This window comes from Parasteatoda tepidariorum, chromosome 10 (assembly GCF_043381705.1).
Source record: "Parasteatoda tepidariorum isolate YZ-2023 chromosome 10, CAS_Ptep_4.0, whole genome shotgun sequence".
NCBI classification, from domain to species: Eukaryota; Metazoa; Arthropoda; class Arachnida; order Araneae; family Theridiidae; genus Parasteatoda; species Parasteatoda tepidariorum.
In genome coordinates, this window is record NC_092213.1 from 36,342,705 (window position 1) to 36,362,770 (window position 20,066).

General features: G+C 31.1%; 1 protein-coding gene across 1 annotated transcript in view; it reads left to right on the forward strand.

Moving 5' to 3' along the window:
• Window positions 1-20,066, forward strand: part of LOC107443776 (soluble guanylate cyclase 89Da) — a gene marked incomplete in the record, with an annotated part of 73,507 nt that overhangs the window by 39,971 nt on the left and 13,470 nt on the right. Inside the window, 5 exon segments of the mRNA XM_043053485.2 lie at window positions 380-526; window positions 3,230-3,376; window positions 6,402-6,555; window positions 17,263-17,372; window positions 18,602-18,691. Of these exon segments, the coding sequence (XP_042909419.2) occupies window positions 380-526; window positions 3,230-3,376; window positions 6,402-6,555; window positions 17,263-17,372; window positions 18,602-18,691 (648 nt within the window).

Below are 20,066 nucleotides of genomic sequence, written 5' to 3' on the forward strand. Positions count from 1 at the left end.
TATATATATATATGAACTAGTATATGTATGATAAATATATATATGAGCTTACGACTACCAATGTTCATCACCTTAACCTTATAATCAGAAGGCATGGGAACTCCTGGATTAAGCATTGGGAGAAACTAGGCTTCGTAGAAGACTTTTTGATGGAACGAACCCGAGTTTGCCATGAAAACCACCCACGGTTAGCCCGACAGCAAAATTCATGTCAACCAGCCATCGCTAAGATTCTTACCTAGTTCGCCTAATTGTGAGAAGAGCGTTTTTTCCCTGGGCCACCAATATAAATAAGCTATACGATAAATTGTACAGCTTTGTTGGAGAGAATTTTTTTTAATCTAATTTTGATTGTTTCCTCTCCTCCCCCTTAATACAGCAAGAGGAGAGAAGCAAGAAGCTGGAGGAGAATTTAAAGAAGAGGGATGAATGGAAGCAGAAAGGAGATGATCTTCTTTATTCGATGATCCCTAAAGCAGTTGCCCTAAGGTTGAGAAATGGAGAAGATGCAATAGAAACATGTGAGGTAAATATCAATATAACTATTTTTAATTTCATTAAAATATTGGTTCTAATTCGTTCAACTTTTTCTTAAGTACTCGATAGGGAAGGAAAAAAAATAGAACAGAAATAAGTACGGTAGAGTGGGGTCAATTGTAACAGGGTACGATTGTAACAGTGCAAAAATTTCGAGTGTCGGATTCTAGATTTGGTTCCGTGGCGCACAAGGTGTATTTAATAAATTTACATGTACATCCCTGCTGGCAACCATTTTTATGTACTTTTGAAAGAGTTACATCACAAAAAAAAATTTCACGCTACGTAAGTACTTTTTTTTGGTATTAGAATATTATATTGTAACAAAGTAATTTTGTTTAAACAAATAAAAATTATTAACCGAATATGTAAGTGGACACCTTAATTAACTTTTCAATAAAAAGATTAGTTTTGTTAATTAACTAGCATTGTTTTTAACAAATGAAGCTGAAATGGCGTCTTGGGGACGATTGTAACAATAAGTAAAGGGACGATTGTAACAGCTGAAAATAAATAATCTTATGTTTACAAACCATTACTTAACTCTTTAAGAACCACCAATAGTTTCCTATATCATTTATATTATGTTGCATGTGCATTATTTTATTTGTCACCTTTCACAGCATAAATTAAAATTTTTAACCCCTTAAAGTTAAAAGTTTAACCCTTTAGGTCTCTGCTCATTATTATTTTTACTCCTAAAATATCACAACCATTTTGATCAATAAAAAAATATATCACAACTATGATAATATGTATAATAACTATGTTTTAGTTGAATTTATGAACTGTTACAATTGACCCCGTAAGTGGGGACAATTGTAACATGTGCACGACTGTCAAAAATTGTAAATAGCTAATATAATAACATCTAAAATAAGGTATTTATTTTTTTTTTCTAGTTGAGGATAATCTACTTTACTCGTCTGTCAATTAATACTAATAATATATTGGACTTTTTGTTAGTTAAAAATAGTTAAGTAAAAAATTTTACAATTGACCCCACTCTGCCCAACCTTAAAAAGTTTTTCGAATCTATCTGTTAATCTGTTTTTAAGAAAAATTATTAACAAGTAATAATTTCTTCAATTGCTTGGAGGCTGCCTTTTTTTCATTAATTTTGTTTTCCGTTCATATCATTTTTTTTAATTTTCAATTACTACATATTTCCAAAAATTAAGCATCACTGGCCATAATAATAGTATGTTGACTTTTTACGGTTATAATATGTTGACTTTTTACGAATGCTCCAATTTTGAAATGCCCACCCCAAGTTTGGGCAAGAGAAAAAGCGGCGCTTCAATACCGTGAAGCCCAAACTCAGTTAGTCCAATGCATAATTTACCATTTTCCCAGTAGATGACGATTACTTGTTTTTAAATTTTCCCTCGAAAAGTTCGGCAATTTCGGGCCATTTGTTGGACTTTTGTAATTTTGCAGTTTGTCTTGAATTTCATTCAAACCACATTATATTCGCAATTGTCGAAATCAGACGATGATGAAGAATTTTAGGCTTTTCATGATCAATTAAGTCATTTAAATTATTTTGCTACTATTTGAGCAAAAAATTACAGTCACCCATCTACATTTTCTATATACGTGAAAATATCGAATATAGCGTTTATTTCACTTGAAATGTTTTTTTTTTCCTATTGAAAAAAAATAATCTTATTTCTAATATTTTGATGATAATAACTAAGGCCCGGATTTTGATGACATTTGCATTTTTTGTCCTTTAGAGCATTTTTTTAGATTTATAGGGCATTTTTTTAAAAAATTTTGGGGCTTATTTTGCATTTTAAAGCATTGTTAATTTATTATTTTATTTAAGTTGTTACATTCATTAAGGTTTTTATACAAAATGAAAATGTTTTGGAGTCAATATATTTTCCTTTTTTTTTGTTATTTTAGTATATAAGACATATTTTTAAAACAACAAGTATTGCATTGCTTTATATTTTTTGAAATGACTCACAATAATTTTAAAGAGTAAAACATTGTTTTGGTTCGATATTTCTACTTTATTTAAGTCATGTCATAAGGCATTTTTAGAGCATTTTTCACGGGCATTTTTTGCACTTTTTAAGGGCATTAGTTGATATTTTTTAGGTTATCAAAATCCGGGCTCTAATAATAACCTAAGCAATTAAAGAGAAATTTTTTTTCTTTCGTTTTTAACACGTATTTTTTTTTTAAATATATGCCACGCGCAAGAGCTTAAGAGGCAAGAAACTACATATGCAGTGATTTAGGTCTTATGGTCTATGTAAATTTTTGCAATTGGAAAAAAAAATATTCCACCTTAAGAGCTATTTTCGGGGAAGGAAGGGGCATGATTTTTTGCATGCATGATTTTTTGAATATGCATGATTTTTTTTTTAATGAGTATGTATGTATTTTTTCCGATGAATTTTTTATGCTATTCATAAAAAATAATCTTATGCGAAGTCAATAGGACTGATAATTTAAAGGTTAATTAGGTTTTTAAGTATAAAAAGTAAAATTTTGTTTTATATTTAATTACGCATCTGACTTTGCTATTTAGGCAAGTGAGGTAATGTTCTTTATGCTTTTTATGAGAACTGAGATGTTTTTACTACTAATACTTCATACTTTTTCAAATATTTTTGGAAAATTGTAGTCTTGGCTTAAACATATTATTGAGAAAATATATTTTTTGATACTGTTTTAGTCTTTTGACAACGTAACCGTCCTATTTGGAGAAATAGTGGAGTTTTCCGAATTATGTACCCGACTCACAGCCATGGAAGCCGTCTCCTGCATAAATGAAGTATTCTCACTCTTTGATAAAGTCACCGACTCTTACAACGTATTTAAAGTAAGTAAAGTCTATCTTAACATCAAGTATTTGATCGAATATTGAAATATGATTCTTTTAATAACAGGAATGTATTATTAAAAAATACTGACCATCTTTAATATTGCAGTTTTAAACTCCTTATTAAAAAATTCAAAATAAACACATGAAAGCTGGCCCTATTGAAGTTTAATTTAATTGAAAATAATACTATCGAAGTCTGCCGAATCACTAGGGAGAAAGATAGGTGTAAAACCATGAAAGCCAGTTTTATTGCCTGGCGTTTTTATATTTTATTAATGGCGTTTTTATTGCCACCTTCCAACTCCTCTCAGTTTCCTGGGGAAATCAAACAAATTTTGACGTTTTCAGATAACCTTCTTCAATAGTGATTAATTAGAATATTCGTTTCTTACTTTTCCTCGATTAAGCAATTATTTTCGGCAATTATTCCCATAATATAATACTTTTTAAGCTTCATTTATGATAGGAATTTAAAAATTTATATCAAGAGCGAAAAGTTAGAAACATCCTGATGTGAGCATGATAAACGTTTTGTAAATGCTCTTATTTTTATATTGTAAGGTAACCAGCGTCCTCCTAAAGCTATAGTTTGTATAAGTAAAGAACTCCCTTAGCCATTCGTCTGGAGTAGTGAAGGTGATTATGGCAACGAGGTTTAACCTTAAGTTGGGTCATTATTTAAGATAGGATTCGGTTCGGGTCCGCGAGAGAAAGGGAATCAGATGAGAAAGTAGCTCCCCTCTTTGAAATGCGCTATTTCTTCTGTCTATAGCAGTGGCAGAAGGCCTTAGATTTTGTAGCGAGGGGAGTTCTCTCTATAGACAAACTGTAGCAAATTTTTTCAATGACCATTCAAAAACTTACGCCTTTACCATACTAATTATTTAAAATATATATATATCTATTAGAGAATCTCTGTGAATGATTTCTGTTCTTAGAATATTAAATTGAAAAGGTAAAGCTATGAGTTTTCAAAGATCTGTATAGAAATTTTACTACCAGCTTTTTAGGTTTAGAAGGACGCAGGTCAACTTATTGTGTAAAAATAATCGTGTTAAATACTCGTTTAATAATTAAAACACTTGGTTTAAAAACTTTTTTCATTTTACTTATATTTAATATTTTTTAATGTTTTTCAATTATTCTAAAATTATTCCGTTGCTCTACCCATAAGTGAAAGGCATTTTCTAAAATTTTAATTAGGAAGGTAATTATTGTTCAGCATGATTGAAAAGGACGACTCTTTAAACAATAATAATTGCGTGTTCACACCATACTCAAATTGCATTACACAGGAATTAACCCTACGTTTAACATGGTAGGAGTTATGATAATTCAACATCAGGATCAAGCAATATCTTGGAGAATCTTCTCAAGATTTATATACAAAGGTTGGACAACATTGTAACATAAGCACATCTGTACTACCACTGCAGAAGCAGTCTTTCTTTTAGCTGAAAATGTTTCGAAAAATTTTACTTAACAAAATATGTAACACGTTTTGGGAGACAGTGATCAAAGCTATTTGGGATAGAGAAAATAGCTTAATTTTTATTCATGCGAAACTTGTTTTGATCAAAATGAGCGAAACAAGTTCAAAAAGTCTTCTTTTTATTGAAACCAGAAATTTCGAAATATTTTTAGATGTATGATTGCACTTTTTTTTTATTTTTAATACCAGCAGCTTTGAAAGTATTCTTTAAGCTTGTAATAGGAATAGAAATAATATTTTCAGAATATTGATGGTAAAAATAAAGTTAGAACCGTGCAATCCAATCTTAAAAATGTAACGTAATAAGTTTAGAGAAAGATTTGTAAGAGTGTTTATTTAGAAAAGAACCAGCCAGCAAAATATTACTTTTTTCTTAGTCAATAAAATTTTGCATGGGTAAAAATGAACACCATTTCTATTTTTTCAATCGCGAACTTTTAAAATGTACAGTGGGCAAAATAAAAAACGGACCATCTTGAATAGCTTTTGAAATAACGATTGGATCTTCTCATTCTAGTACTCAATAATCGTAATAGTTCAACCTTTATTATGCATTTTAAATTACGAAATCAGTCACAAAAACGTGCTTTCTCCGGAATTTCTTTGACTGATTCGGAAATTCAATAAATAGGGATAGACGCAATCTGAGAAAGTTCCTAAGAAATCAAATTTTGAAAAAAAAAACAAAGTATTTTTGATTTCTCAGGAACTATTTGACCAATTTTGCTGAAATATTGTGTTTTTCCATTTAAAATTGCATTCTTTGGAAATTCAATAAATCCCAATAATTTATAATTATTAAAGTTTTAATTATTAGTTAATGATCACTCTAGTATCCCTTTTTTTCAAAATGTTTGGAAATTCATTTTTTTCCCCTTCAAATTTCTACATCTTAGCGTCTATAATCCTAAGGGTCAATCCTCTTGATTCCTGTTGAACTTGTTTGTTGTAATTTTTTCTGCGAGTCTATAGTTTGTCTAAAGTAAAAACTCCCCTAGCCACTCGTCTGGATCCTATGGTAACGAGGTATAACTATTTCAAGTAGGGGTGTGGGGTCATTGTTTAGAACAGATTTTGACTTGGATCGGTGTAAGAAAGGGAATCTATTTCTTCTGTCTACTGTGTTAGCCCTAAAATAAAGAGAAACTACCCTCCCTGAAATGTGCTATTCGTGTTTCCATAGCAGCAGACAGCCTCAGACTTCGTGGTGAGGAGAGTTCTTACCGAAGACAAACTATATGTTTCTCTTTTCATTCTGCGTTTCGATACTGAAGAAAGTGTATCATTATAGTAACGAAATCTCATCTCAGAATCCTAATTATCTGACATTATTTGTGCTATTCTGTTGTTTCACTTTTATTCATACACAAAACTTAGTTCGTCTCTTTATTTGGATATTGGTCTTGATAAACAAGTTGGATTAAATATTAACCATTAAGCACACATTATCATGAACCATTTCTCAGTCATATGTAGAATTGTAAATTTAAATGTTTGCGCAGTTAATTATACTTTCTATGAGTTCATTAGGTGGAAACAGTTGGTCAAGTGTATATGCTAGTCAGCGGGGCACCCGAAAGGAGACCTGATCATGCTGAAAATGTAGCCAGGGCTGCTTTAGACATGATGGCTCAAGTCAATGGTATGACCACATCTGATGGAGAGAAAATTATGGTGAGAATAGGTAGGAATATAACTTTATTTGACAGTTTTGTAAATTAATTTTATTTAAAAAAATAAAATTCAATACTTAAGACAGTTCCCAACATCCAATTTGCTCAATTCTTTACAAATATATAAGGCTTGAAAGGCTACATATACCAAGATGGAAAAGGGCAAAAACTGGTATGAAAAGCATTTCAATCTAGCATCTTTCTAGAAATTCAATCTAGCAATTTTCTAGTAAAATTAAATTTCTGCAACTACCAAGAATTTTTTACAATTATAGCATATATATAAAACTGCTCTCATAGTTATAGTTAATCTCATATATATATATGCAAAACGCCTGCACGCCCCCTGACCCCCTTTCCTCCCTTATTGATATTTTCTTTATTCGATGAAAATGTAGATAGCCCTGCGGGCTAGGAGCACTGAAAACGAAATTTTAAATCGGTTATAGTTAACACCCCCTAGATAGATCACAATCAGCTACATATAGATACATCTGAGGAGAAGAAATTACTATTAAGATGATCCTCGACTTGGGAGTATACACTAGTTAAATTATGCAATCACATGCTTATGCCTCACGCCAAAAGTCTTAGCCGACCAAGGGCTAATTAGACAGATGAAGAAATTTCTTTTTCCTTCACATACATATCTAGATTGTGGGAATGGCCTCACGAATGAGTGGTGCTGCCGTCTATACAAAGGGTTCTCTGCTACATCGCACTTCACCCTAGTGGTGCTCTCTTATAAAACAAAAAGCGCTTTTTCCTAGCTTAATTCGTGAGGCCTATGGCTGAAGAGTCCTTGTCCTTATGTTATTAGAAGCAATAGCAACATAAGGTCGTAACCAAAACTTTCAAGAATTGTTTTTATTTGTTTTTAAGCAAAATCGTAAAGGTTATAATTCGTTAAAAATTTTATTTCCTTAATTCCTTTTTAAGTAACAGAAAATTAAAAAAATTACGTATTTGTTGGATAACAGTTATCTTTGCAAAACAGTTAGCATAAAACTAATAATATTTAAATTGTCTGAATTTAGTATTAACTTCCTTTAAGACGAGCTTATAAAACTATCATGGTTTTTAAGTAATCCAACTTTAAAAAGTAGTAACGCATTTATTTAAAATCACGGATGACAAAAGAAATTTTTCTTCGCATATCTAATATTCTAATTAAAAAAACAATAACATTATTATAAGTATTATTAAAGTATTTTAGAAGCCACAAATAATCTTTCGTTTTCTTGATGATTATCTTTTAAAATGTTTCAAACTATGAACACATAGCTGATAACGCGGAAGTCACAGAATATTCATGCTTAACTTAATTTGTCTAATTTTGCCCGCATTTATAAACTTCTCTTCTGAACAAATAGGTTTTATACAAGTATATGTTTTAGTTCTTTATATGTAGCGGAGTAAAAAATCATTCTTAATTAAATTTATGAAATAAATAATAAAACGTTAAATCATAACTTTTAAAAACATTCAAATCCATTTTGAACTATGGAATCAAGAAATTCTACAAAAATAATTAATATTAAACTCTTATCTACCACCTTTTAATTTAAAATATTTTGATCATATTAAATCATTTTATAAATTTCTGAGTAATACAACCTCTAAAGGCAAATAAAATCACTAACATGTCGCTAAATGGCCCGAATGGCAAGACTTATTCCGATATTGAAAAATGCGAAATTTTCACAAACGCAGATGAAAGACAATTTTCGCTCAATAATGATCCTGTTGATGCGAATTCCGATGACATTATCATGAATGCTGTCAGTAATTTCTTGAAAAATGATTATCAGTTAACCTCAGAATCTAGCCACTATGGAAGAGATCACCAAATTTCAGAATAGTAAAGCTCCCGGTAATGATAATATAAATAACCTCATGATTAAAAGCCTCCCTCCCAACTTCATCGAGCAGCTGCTAAATAATATCAATGCTTGCCTGAAACAAATATCCCCCCCCCCAAATGGAAACACTCTCAGGTTGTGCTCTTCCCCAAGCAGGGGGAAAATCTTCTATAAAGCTACAGACCTATTAGTTTGCTGACCGTATTTTCAAAAATTTTTGAGAAGATGATCCTCAAGACTAAAGCCCTATCTCAGTTTTATCCCGGATGAACAATTCGGTTTTCGAGAACACTTATCCATCACACTAAACAACTAGTGAGAATATTAACCAAGGATTCTTCAAAAAAGAAACAACAGCGCTCCTGATGTTGGATGTGGCCAAAGCCTTTGAGCGAGTCTGGCATCAGGGCCTCATATACAAGCTCATAAATTTCAATATCCCTAAAGATCTAGTACGTACTACTAATTAATAATTATCTGACAAACAGAACTTTTCGTATTAAGATCAATACAGCATGTTCTTCCACTAGATGCCTTAGAGCAGGAGTTCCGCAAGGATCAATCCTCGGCCCTGTGCTCTACCTAATTTATTCAGCGGACTTTCCAAATTTTAATAATATGAGAAACATCACCTCAGCCTTCTACGCAGATGATACAGCACTTATGAGCAGATCAATAAATCCTAAGAAGTCAGTTACTAATCTCAGTAATATCATACCTCATATCGAAGACTGGTGCACAAAATGGAAGGTAGCCATCAACACCACCAAATCTTCACTACTAATTATTAAAATATCAAGTAAAAAGAAAGTCATTTATCCAAATATTACTATTTTCAATGATACAATACCACTAGTTCGAAAGGCCACCTACCTAGGTGTCATTCTTACTAGTTCTTTAAACTGGAATTCCGATATTGATAATATTCTTAGCAAAGCGCAAGAAACCTATAGAGCTCTGAAACCGATATTAAACTATAACTCAAAACTTGCACTCAAAACAAAACGAGCGCTATACCTCCAATGCATTCGACCAATCATCAGCTACGCAGCCCCTGCATGGCGCACAACCACTGCAATAATAAACAACCACTGCTATATGCAATAAATTTCTCAGATACATCACTGGAGCCCCCAGATCCATGAGAATGAAAGATCTAAGAAGAGATTTAAAAATCAACAAAATAGGTGAATACGTGCTGAACTATGTGCAAGTTTCTTCACAGATGCTCTCTCTTGTCATACGTGCAACTACTTTAAAAACTTTGATTTTGAGCTCATCAAAGACAACATAAAATATAGCCCGGCAACCGCCTTCTTCCTATCCGATGGAGTTTAGTCCCGTAAATTCTGTAAATACTTGTATATATTTTTGCGCATTTATCCTTATGTATTTTTCCTATTTCTCTGAGGCTATGTGGCTACTGGGCACCTCAGAAGCTCGGGGGTAATACCTCCAGGGGAGAAGAAGCAGTCTGCCCCAAAAACCTCTTCCTCTCTTAAATTTGTTTGTTTAATCTCGCTACTTCATTTTAATTTTCTCTCAGTAAATGTTACTGAACCCCAACTTTCACCTTTCAGTTGCGCTTCGGCCATTTATTATTTATTCCCACTCAGATGAATTAGTGAGAGCCCCTCGCGGGGCTGATGTTAAGATAACCACCACATATGAGTATGAGTTCATAGATTGAGAGTTACTGTGCGAGAATACTAATAATAATTTAATTACTTCTGATATAATAGTAGCGATGTAGTTTTTAATAAAAATACATTTATGTAAAATTTTACGACCACTTCAAAGGATTGAATCGTTTTTACTACGTAACTGGATTACATAAAGAAAATTTCATAATTGCGAATTTCTACAATCATTGAGGAGAATGTTTTAAAGAGGTGGCACTGTTTTTGTTTAAAGTTGAAACCTTGTTGGTTTCTAAAAGAATTTGTTTCACCTACCACAATGTACCAGATATANTTATATGTGTAAATTTAGTTTCGATATTCAAATGTTTATTTACCCAAGCAAAGTGCTTGTAATTTTGTATTAGCAACCACATCGACTGCTAAATTCAAAATGTTATCACTTTAAACTTATGTAAATTTCTAGATGTATGGGATAGGGGCCGCTGCGCGGCCCAGGTGCCCAATTTTTTATAAATAAAGTAAATAAAAGTAGTTACTAAGCCATGCACAGAGTATATACCTGCACTACATCGACCAAAGCTTCTGCTACTCTAGTATCTCTTGCTAACGACAGTACTCGAGTATCTCATGACGAAGGAGTGGAGTGTGGTACTCCGTAACAGAAATCAGTCTAAAGTCATAGTTAACACCCCTTAGATAGATCAGCTACACATAGTTCAGATAGATCAGCTACATAGATAGATCAGCTACACAGCTATACATAGTTAACACCCCTTAGATAACACCCCTTAGATCACAATCAGCTACTTATGGATACTTCTGAGGAGAAGAAATGACTGTTAAGATGATCCTCGATTCGGGAGTTTTCCATTCACCAGATTACACTAGTTCTCTAGTCGTTCCATACGCCGCCAATTACCCAATCACCTCCTTATGCCTAACGCCAAAAGTCTTAATCGATCAAGGGCTAATTAGAAAGATGAAGAAATTTCTTTTTCCTTCACATAATATGTGAACAATCTAGATTGTAGGAATGGCCTCACGAATGAATGTGCTACGTCTATACAAAGGGTTCTCTACTACATCGCACTTCACCCTAGTGGTGCTCTCTTGTCAAACAAAGAGCGCTCCTTCCTAGCTTAATTTGTGAGGCCTATGGCTGAAGAGTATAGCTTGTCCTAGTGTTATTAGAAGCATAAGGTCGTAACTAAAACTTTCAAGAATTGTTTTAAAGCAAAATTATAAAGGTTATAATTAGTTAAAAATTTCATTACCTTAATTCCTTTTTAAGTAACAGAAAATTAAAAAAATAAGTATTCGTTGGAAAATAGTTATCTTTGCAAAACAGTTAGCATAAAACTAATAATATTTAAATTGTCTGAATTTAGCATTAACTTCCTTTAAAACGAGCTTGTAAAACTATCTGCATACCTGCCAACTTTTAATCCTTTCGAGGATGATTTTCCCCATTGGTAGTAAAATGGAATTTAAATTACAATTTTAGGCAGAAACAAACGCGGTATTTTAAACTAGCTTATGCGGACTGTCATAAAAGTATTACATATTAATATATATGATTAATTTTTTTAAAAATAGTGGTGGATCAAAAAGATTTTAAATTAAGTTTATAAATGCAAGGAAGTATACATTTTACTACCACTTTAAATACAGAAATAAAATTTTACGCCAAATGCGTAAAAGTTGGCAGGTATGTATCAGGGTTATTTCGTAATCCAACTTTAAAAAGTAGTAATTCATTTATTTAAAATCACGGATGACAAAAGAAATTTTTCTTCGCATATCAAATAGTCTAATTTTAAAAAAAAAAACATCATTGTAAGTATTATTAAAGTATTTTAGAAGCCACAAATAATCTTTCGTTTTCTAGACGATTATCTTTTAAAATGTCTCAAACTATGAACCCATAGCTGATAACCCGGAAGTCACAGAATATTCATGCTTAGCTTAATTTGTCTAATTTTAACCGCATTTATAAACTTCTATTCTGAACAAATAGGTTTTATACAAGTATATGTTTAGTTCTTTATATGTAGTGGAGGAAAAAATCATTCTTAATTAAATGTATGAAATAAATAATAAAATGTTAAATCATAACTTTTAAAAAATTTCTAAATATTCAAATCCATTTTGAACTATGGAATCAAGAAATTTAAATTTACAAACCTCTACAAAAATAATCAATATTAAACTCTTAGCTACCACCTTTTAATTTAAAATATTTTGATCATATTAACTAATTTTAGGTTGTATAGTCTGAAAGTTACTGAGGGAGAAATACTACAAATTATATCTGCCAACTCTTCCGGAAGATTTTATTTTCATATTTAAAGTGGTAGCAAATATATACTATTTTTTTCTTTTATAAACTTAATTTTTAAATGATTTTGATCACCACTATTCTTTCAAAAATTAAGCACATATATTAATATGCGGTACTATCATGGTAGTCAACTTAAGTCTTTTCAAATGCAACGTATTTGTTTGCTTAAAATTTAAGTTTTAATTCCATTTTAATACCACTGGGGAAAATGACAATGGAAGGTATTAAAAGTTGGCAGGTATGTAACTACTTCTGATATAATATTAGCGATGTAGTTTTTAATAAAAATACATTTATGTAAAATTTTACAACCACTTCAAAGGATTGAATCGTTTTTACTACGTAACTGGATTACATAAAGAAAATTTCATAATTGCGAATTTCTACAATCATTGAGGAGAATGTTTTAAAGAGGTGGCACTGTTTTTGTTTAAAGTTGAAACCTTGTTGGTTTCTAAAAGAATTTGTTTCACCTACCACAATGTCCCAGATATATAGTTTGAGAGTTATGATTTTAAATGTTGGCAAGATAGCTTAATTTATATAAGAATTACTCATACTTACCTGCCTTAATTATTATTTTACCACCAATTTGAAATTTTTTTTCTGATTGTACACGTGGTAGCTATGATATAGAAAAACTAGTTATTTTTAGTGCAAGAGCCATATTAGGCTATACCACACTTCTCACTTGGTAAAAGTAATATCAAAGGGTAAAAGTTGAATTAAATTATTGAGTAAAAACCTATGTCCCTAAGATGAAATATAAAATTTTTGTGAGAAGTGTCTCCAATTAAATCCCGTAAAGTTGGAAATTCATGGTTGAAGTATCAACGTCTAAATTGTTTATATTTAATACACTGGGTCAAAATATGTTTAACTGTTTAAGTTTCTTGGCATCCTGCACATACGGGAGCTGGTTCATCAAATAATAAAGGTTTGTGGGAGAAACGTTTGTGTCCAATTCGTAACCTATTTATAATGACTTCTAATTTTCTAGGCATTTTTAATGGTTCATTAGGGACTACTGATGGTTTTATTTGAAACAGTTTATTATTAATTTCACTTGTTCATGTTGCTTCTCATGTTTTAGCTAATGTACTATTTATAACATTTTTAATATCTGCATATGTCAGTGGTCTTTTCATTATTATTTTTTTAGTAGAATTTGCCATTTCTTTTCCTTGGAATTCCAACATGACCAGGGATCTAAGATAAAAGAATATCACAAATACCATTTGTCAATTTATTGTAAAAGTTTAAAATTTTGGGTAAAATGGTATGAGGTTTATTTACTCAATGGCGTAAGACATGGACACAACTCTTTGAATCAGTAATATATCAATCATTTTTTGTAGTTCTAAGAAAAAATGTGTTTCAGGGCTTAAATAATGGCATGGCATTCTGAAGTAAAAACGGATGAATATGGGATAGGTCTTTCGGCTATGGTATGATGATCAGTCACGATTGCAGGTGCTACGTGATTCGGAAATTTTGGTCCGTCTATAAAAATAGACTTGTAATCTTTATATTGTTCACGATGGCGATTAAAGTTTGCTGGTAGATGGATAATATATGATGTTTGTGGCTTAGCAAACTGATTAAAAACATTGATGATTTGATAAGGTAAAATATTTCATGATGCTGTGCGTTCAGTTGACATTAAAACATTAAAATCCTCCAGTTCTAAGTCGCTTAAAAGCTTTTTCATCCTCAACCCAAAAGTTGGTTTTAAAGATGGTCTATTCTCGAACAATCTCTCATAATCTAGTGTAAAAATTTTATGAAAAAGTGATGAAGATGGGTGGCATTTTAAGTGAAATAGTTAAGAGATAACTTTTTTTTTTGTACAGACCCCGTGAAAAGGCTGTGGCAGAATTTAGACTTGCGGTGGGTCATAAGCATATATGACAGTACTTTTACTTTCGTTACTTGTACCGCCGGTAAAAGTAAAGAGTACGTACTTTTACTTGTACTTTCGTTACTTTTTAGGGAAAAAGTACAAGTATTTGTAACGGAAATGTCGAATAAAATCGTTACTTTTTTCTAAAACTCGGTAAGCTTTCTAAAAAAAAAAAATTATTAAAAAAAATGCTTATGTTTTTTTTTAATTTATAAAATTAATGTGCAATACATATGCATTCACAGCTAACTTCGTGTTTAAATACCTTGACCTTTTAAAATTGTCATTCCTGAAAGTGAAAAGACGGCTCTTTTGAAGAAGAGCTTCATAGTAACATTATTAAAACAAGAGTTTGTAAACCTTTAAACAAAGCTCTTTTAGATGGCGTGCGCGAAAGGTTTCGCGATGAGAAATCGTAGGACGATTTATTGTTTGCTACAGGTCTGGTACATTGAATCAACTTTAATTGATTGGAAGAAAAAGCTAGGCAGGAGGCTACAAAAAAATTGGAATGAATTGTCCAAGCTGAACACCCTGCTATAACTAATAACGTAACAGAAAAAAAACATGTATTTTAAGTTTTCTAAAGCTGAAAACATCATGCCAATCACCAGCGACAGAAGAATTTATGGCATACATAAGCTCAAATGTCGAAACCGAAAGCATATCAATTTTGAATCAATATCCAATCGTAAAAATTTTATATGTGAAATATAATACTGCAGTACCTTCTAGTGCTCCCGTGGAGCGCTTATTCAGCGTTGCTAAGCACGTTCTGAGAAATTCTCGCAGCAGACTCAGTGACACAACTTTCCAAATGCAATTATTTTGCAATATGAGTAAAAATATTAATTAACAAATTATTTTCATTCATTTTCGAGTTTTATGCATTTATTTAATACATTTTAAGTAAAAAACGTTGGATTTTGTTGTTACGTTTTTCAATTTTCTTTTTGAACTCACTAATAATACATTTGTCTATCTTAATACATTTTTTACTAAAATTATGTTTATGCCCTACCTTGTCAAACAAAGCCCAGTCAAATCTCTAAGAACTTCAGAACTATTTGGGCTATTGAAAACTTTTATAATTACTATTTTAACTCTTGAAAACTCGAATTTATTAATTTAGCCGCTGATACTAAAATTCGTTTACAAATTTTAGTTATTCCGTTAGGCAGAATTGTTCGGAAAATGATTTTCTCGCATGACTTTAGCATTAGCCATTGTTACAAATAAAACTGTAGACTGTTCTGTTTCAACTTATACTGCACATTCAATTATTTTTTACTCAAAGATCACAATGCTATCTGAAACCCCGTGTTTGCTTTGTTTGTGTTTTTAAAAAGTGTTTCTATAGAGTAGAACAATTTTAAATCAATGGTAATTTAAATAAATAAAAATAATAAACTAAAAATTAACATCAATTGATAAAATTTCTTTTTCGTACAAATCCATAAAAAGTTTGATATTAAAATTATATTTGATTTTAAAATTATATTATACGATTATATTATAAAATTATANTAAATTATTTCATAAAAGAAATACTAGGTTTTACTATTAGTAACCTAGTATTTCTTTTATTATTGTATAATGCAATCCTAGTAACTACTAATTCATTGTGCAATTTATATAAATGTTTGTAATAAATAAGAGAAAATTATATTTTTATTTATTTAGAAGCGACGGGTTAGTTTCAAAGGAGGACGGGTACACTTTTGGACAAGCCGTCCTCGGGGACGGGTAAAATTTCTGAGTTTTTTCGAGCCCTGCGATGGGGATTAAAGTTTGTTGGTAGATGGATGAGATGTGATGTTTGAGGCTTAGTAAACTGATTAAAAACAGTGATGATTTGAAAAGGTAAAATATTTCATGATGTAGTGCGTTCAACTGGCACTGAAACGTTAAAATCCACAAGTTCTAAGTCGCTTAAAAGCTTTTTCATTCTTAACCCAAAAGTTGGTTTTAACGATGGTCTGTTCTCGAACAGTCTCTCATAATCTAGTGTAAAACTTAAATGCAACCCATCTTCATCGCTTTTTCATTAAAGTGAAAATAGTTAAGGTCTAACTTTTGTCTGAAGAGGAGATACAAACTTAGAGAATATGAGCCATTAACTGGAGATGTGCAAAAGACACCTGTCGCAATACGTAAGCCTACATTATGAATTGAGTCTAAATATCTTATCACAGATTTCCGAGCTGAACCATAATCTAATTTCGAACGAATAAATAGTACGGTAAATTTTTAGCTTAGAAAAGTAATTTGCACTTCACGAGTTGTTTGATAACATTTTAAGCAAGTTTAGTTTTTTCCTGCAGTTTCTTTTAAAGATATTGTATGTGAGATAAAAAAAAAAGTCAATTTGGAGTCAAGTATTATACCGAGAAATTTGATTTGATTTAGAACTGTGTGTGTGTGGAATACGGGTTGTTTTAAGATATAATTCAGGTTGTGGATGTAGCCCTCGTTTTCTACTAAAGTGCACACATGATGTTTTTGTGGGAGAAAAGGTAACACTCGCCCAGTGTAATATAGTATTTATTGCAAGCTGAAGTTGACGTTCGACAGTCCGCATGCATGTAGCTCTAAGAGGTATCCTAAAATCGTCCATAAAGAATCCTTCTTCAACAGTAGGTGAAAGCTTCGTTATTATTTCATTAATTTTTAAGGATAAACAGCGTTAGGGGAACACATTCTTTCTGTTTGAATTCATCTGAGAGTTCTGAAAAGATTCGAACTTAGAAAGTTAACTTACTTAAGAAATTTTGTATAAAGTATTGCATATTGCCTGTTATATTATGATTAAGAAGATCCCGTAGAATTCTGTCATTCGTTTTTTGAATAACAAAGAAAATAGTAATTAAGTGTTGTTTTTTGAGAATTGCAAGTGATGCTTATATCAGTTTCTAGTAGAAGTATATTATCTACATACACTTCTATTCTGACATATTTATATTCTGCAGGCATGCACTCAGGACCCGTGGCAGCTGGTATCGTGGGTTTGAAAATGCCCAGATACTGTCTTTTCGGCGACACAGTGAATACGGCAGCTAGAATGCAATCTCACGGTGAAGTAAGTCGAACACTTGGTTATTCTTTATGAATGAATGCTTCTTTTAGAACTCTTATAAAAATGAAGTAAAAAATATGCACATTGGAGATTATTGGCACATTGCACATAACGAGAAAAAAAATGAAAGACGCCATCAAAACCTGGTAAATCATTAATAAGGAAGGCAAGAGGAAAATTTTTCATACCGTTTGATTGCTGGAGGAAACGTAGAGGAGTTTGATAAAAGTAAAAACATCCTAAAAAATTCATACAGCAATCGAACTGGTTTAGATGTAAAAATTAATTGTCTTTTTTATTAATGATTCATTAGGTTATTATGGCATGGTTATTTTTATCCTACAGAAGAAAGGCATAAATTATGTTTTGTACAACTTTCATATTTCTTTACGTATTTTGAATAAATTTTTTTAATGCCACTCTTATTATTTTTTCAGAATAACATTTTTATTTTTGAGAAATGCCCATCATTTACATAATAACCTCATCAAGACGTTTTTTTTTTCATACTTTGCCTAAATAGCATTTGTCATTCAATAGAATGCCTAGGTATTATATACATTGCCTAGGGAAAGTATGTAATACTTCTCATATTTCATACCTTGTCTAAAAACGTCCGGCATTATATACAATGCGTAGGCATTCTATAGAATGCCGGCGTTTCAAACTTTGCCGATAACATATACATTTATTTATAATAAAACATACATTTTTATAAACGTGAAACATATTAATCAATTTTTTTGAAGAAATATTAATAGAATGTATTGAATATTTAATAACGCATGTTAAAACTATTACTTGGTTAAAAACTCCATTCGCTTCAAAAATATACAGATTATAAATAACAGTTGACATTTTTCAAAAAACTAAACATTCACGTCTGGGTTATTTTTGAGCACTTGAAACATGTCGACTATTAATTCCAATTTGTATTTTGTATATTTTTGAAGTAAATAAAATTTTTAATTAAGTTTTTCTCTAATATCTTAAGAAATGGTAAATCAATGTTCCATCTGACAAACTCATACGGATCTGTCCCTAAAAGCAAGCGATAAAAAATTCTCAAGATAAAATGCATTAGAATAACATAACACTAATATGTATTCAGAATTTTAGATTTGTGATGTCATTCTGGCACAACTTATGACTAAAATCTTTCATTGCTTGGTCAGACACTAGTCACGGAACTAAAAAACTTTTTATTATTATTATTTTTTTTTTTTTTTTAGTCTGGAAAAATCCACATCAGTGAGCCGAGTAACAAGCTCCTTACCGGGCATGGATTTTCAACAGTCACAAGAGGACCAATGAAAATAAAGGTGAAGAAATTATTCATGAATTTTGCATGAAAACCTGCAAGTGACGTCATCGTTGGTAAATAGAGGTATTTGTCAATTCAGAAACCAATCTGGTTTGATAGACATGCACTACTGCGTGACGTTGCTTACAGGTATCCAATTAAACCTGATTCAGATTACATGGCTAGGTATAATCACTTCACTTATTCTCAAATTGCAAATATCCAATTCTATGATTAGTAGAATGGTCAAATTTTTTTCCTTTGTATAATTTATAATTCTGATGAGACTGATTTGATTTCTATTAATTAATGAAATTTAATTTCGATGTTAGTGGATAAAAATACTACTTGAACAAGAAGATCCAATACACTCAACGGCTAACCACTTCCATTGTAAAAATTTTGGCAGAAACTTGTTTATTTTCTGTATTTGAAGAAAGTAGTGAAACATGCTAAAGTTGCATTTTATTGATCTCACTACAACAAAGAAAGGCTATAGATATTTTCTCATTAAACCACCTGATCATAAAAGGTTTAGGTTACTTGGTACTTCTTTCACTATATGCACATTATCTATATCTTCTCTGGTATTACAGCCTAGAATAGGCCAAGGCCATTCCACGAAGCGTCCTTCATGACCATGAGTGCCTATCCATGAATCTCAATTTTTAAGAGACTATATACTGACTGAGATTTAATTAAACACTGCCAAGCAATATTGAAAAAGAACTCATTTCCATTAAGTTTTTTATAATATTTTATATTAATTATAAGCAAAATTATGCTAATGGATGTAACAAAATTTATAATATTACGGAGTGGGATATAAATTCTGAATAAATTGCATGCAATTTATTCAGCATGCAATTTATGAACATTATTTAACAATGAAGAGCAAATTTGTATTTGCAAACAAAATTCTTTAGTTCAAATTAAAACTACAAGGCGAATTTTGCCTGTGGTTTACAACGTATCAAACCTTTGAATAAATGCGTTCACAACCAATTCGCATTGCTACCATACAAAGCTTTCTCTCTCTCTTTTCTGGAAAAAAACTTTGATTTTCGTTCCATCAAAGCAGTGGATTCTGGTCTCAGGGTTCGAGAGTGCTGTGACAACCGTTTCTAAAATGACAGGGTTGATTCAATACATTAATTGAAGTATTATTATGCTTCCTAATTTAAAGCTAAATTACTGAACTAATTTATAATTTGTAAAAAGATAATAAATTTAGACGAAAATCATTATATTATCAACAGAATTTTAGTGTTAATAAATTTAACTAAGTACAAAATCTAGAATTGTAATAATTGAAATTTTCTCATATAAATTGACCATCTATTGGTTTGAGAAAAATTAGCCAAGGAACTGATTTTTTTTTTTAAAAAAAGAAA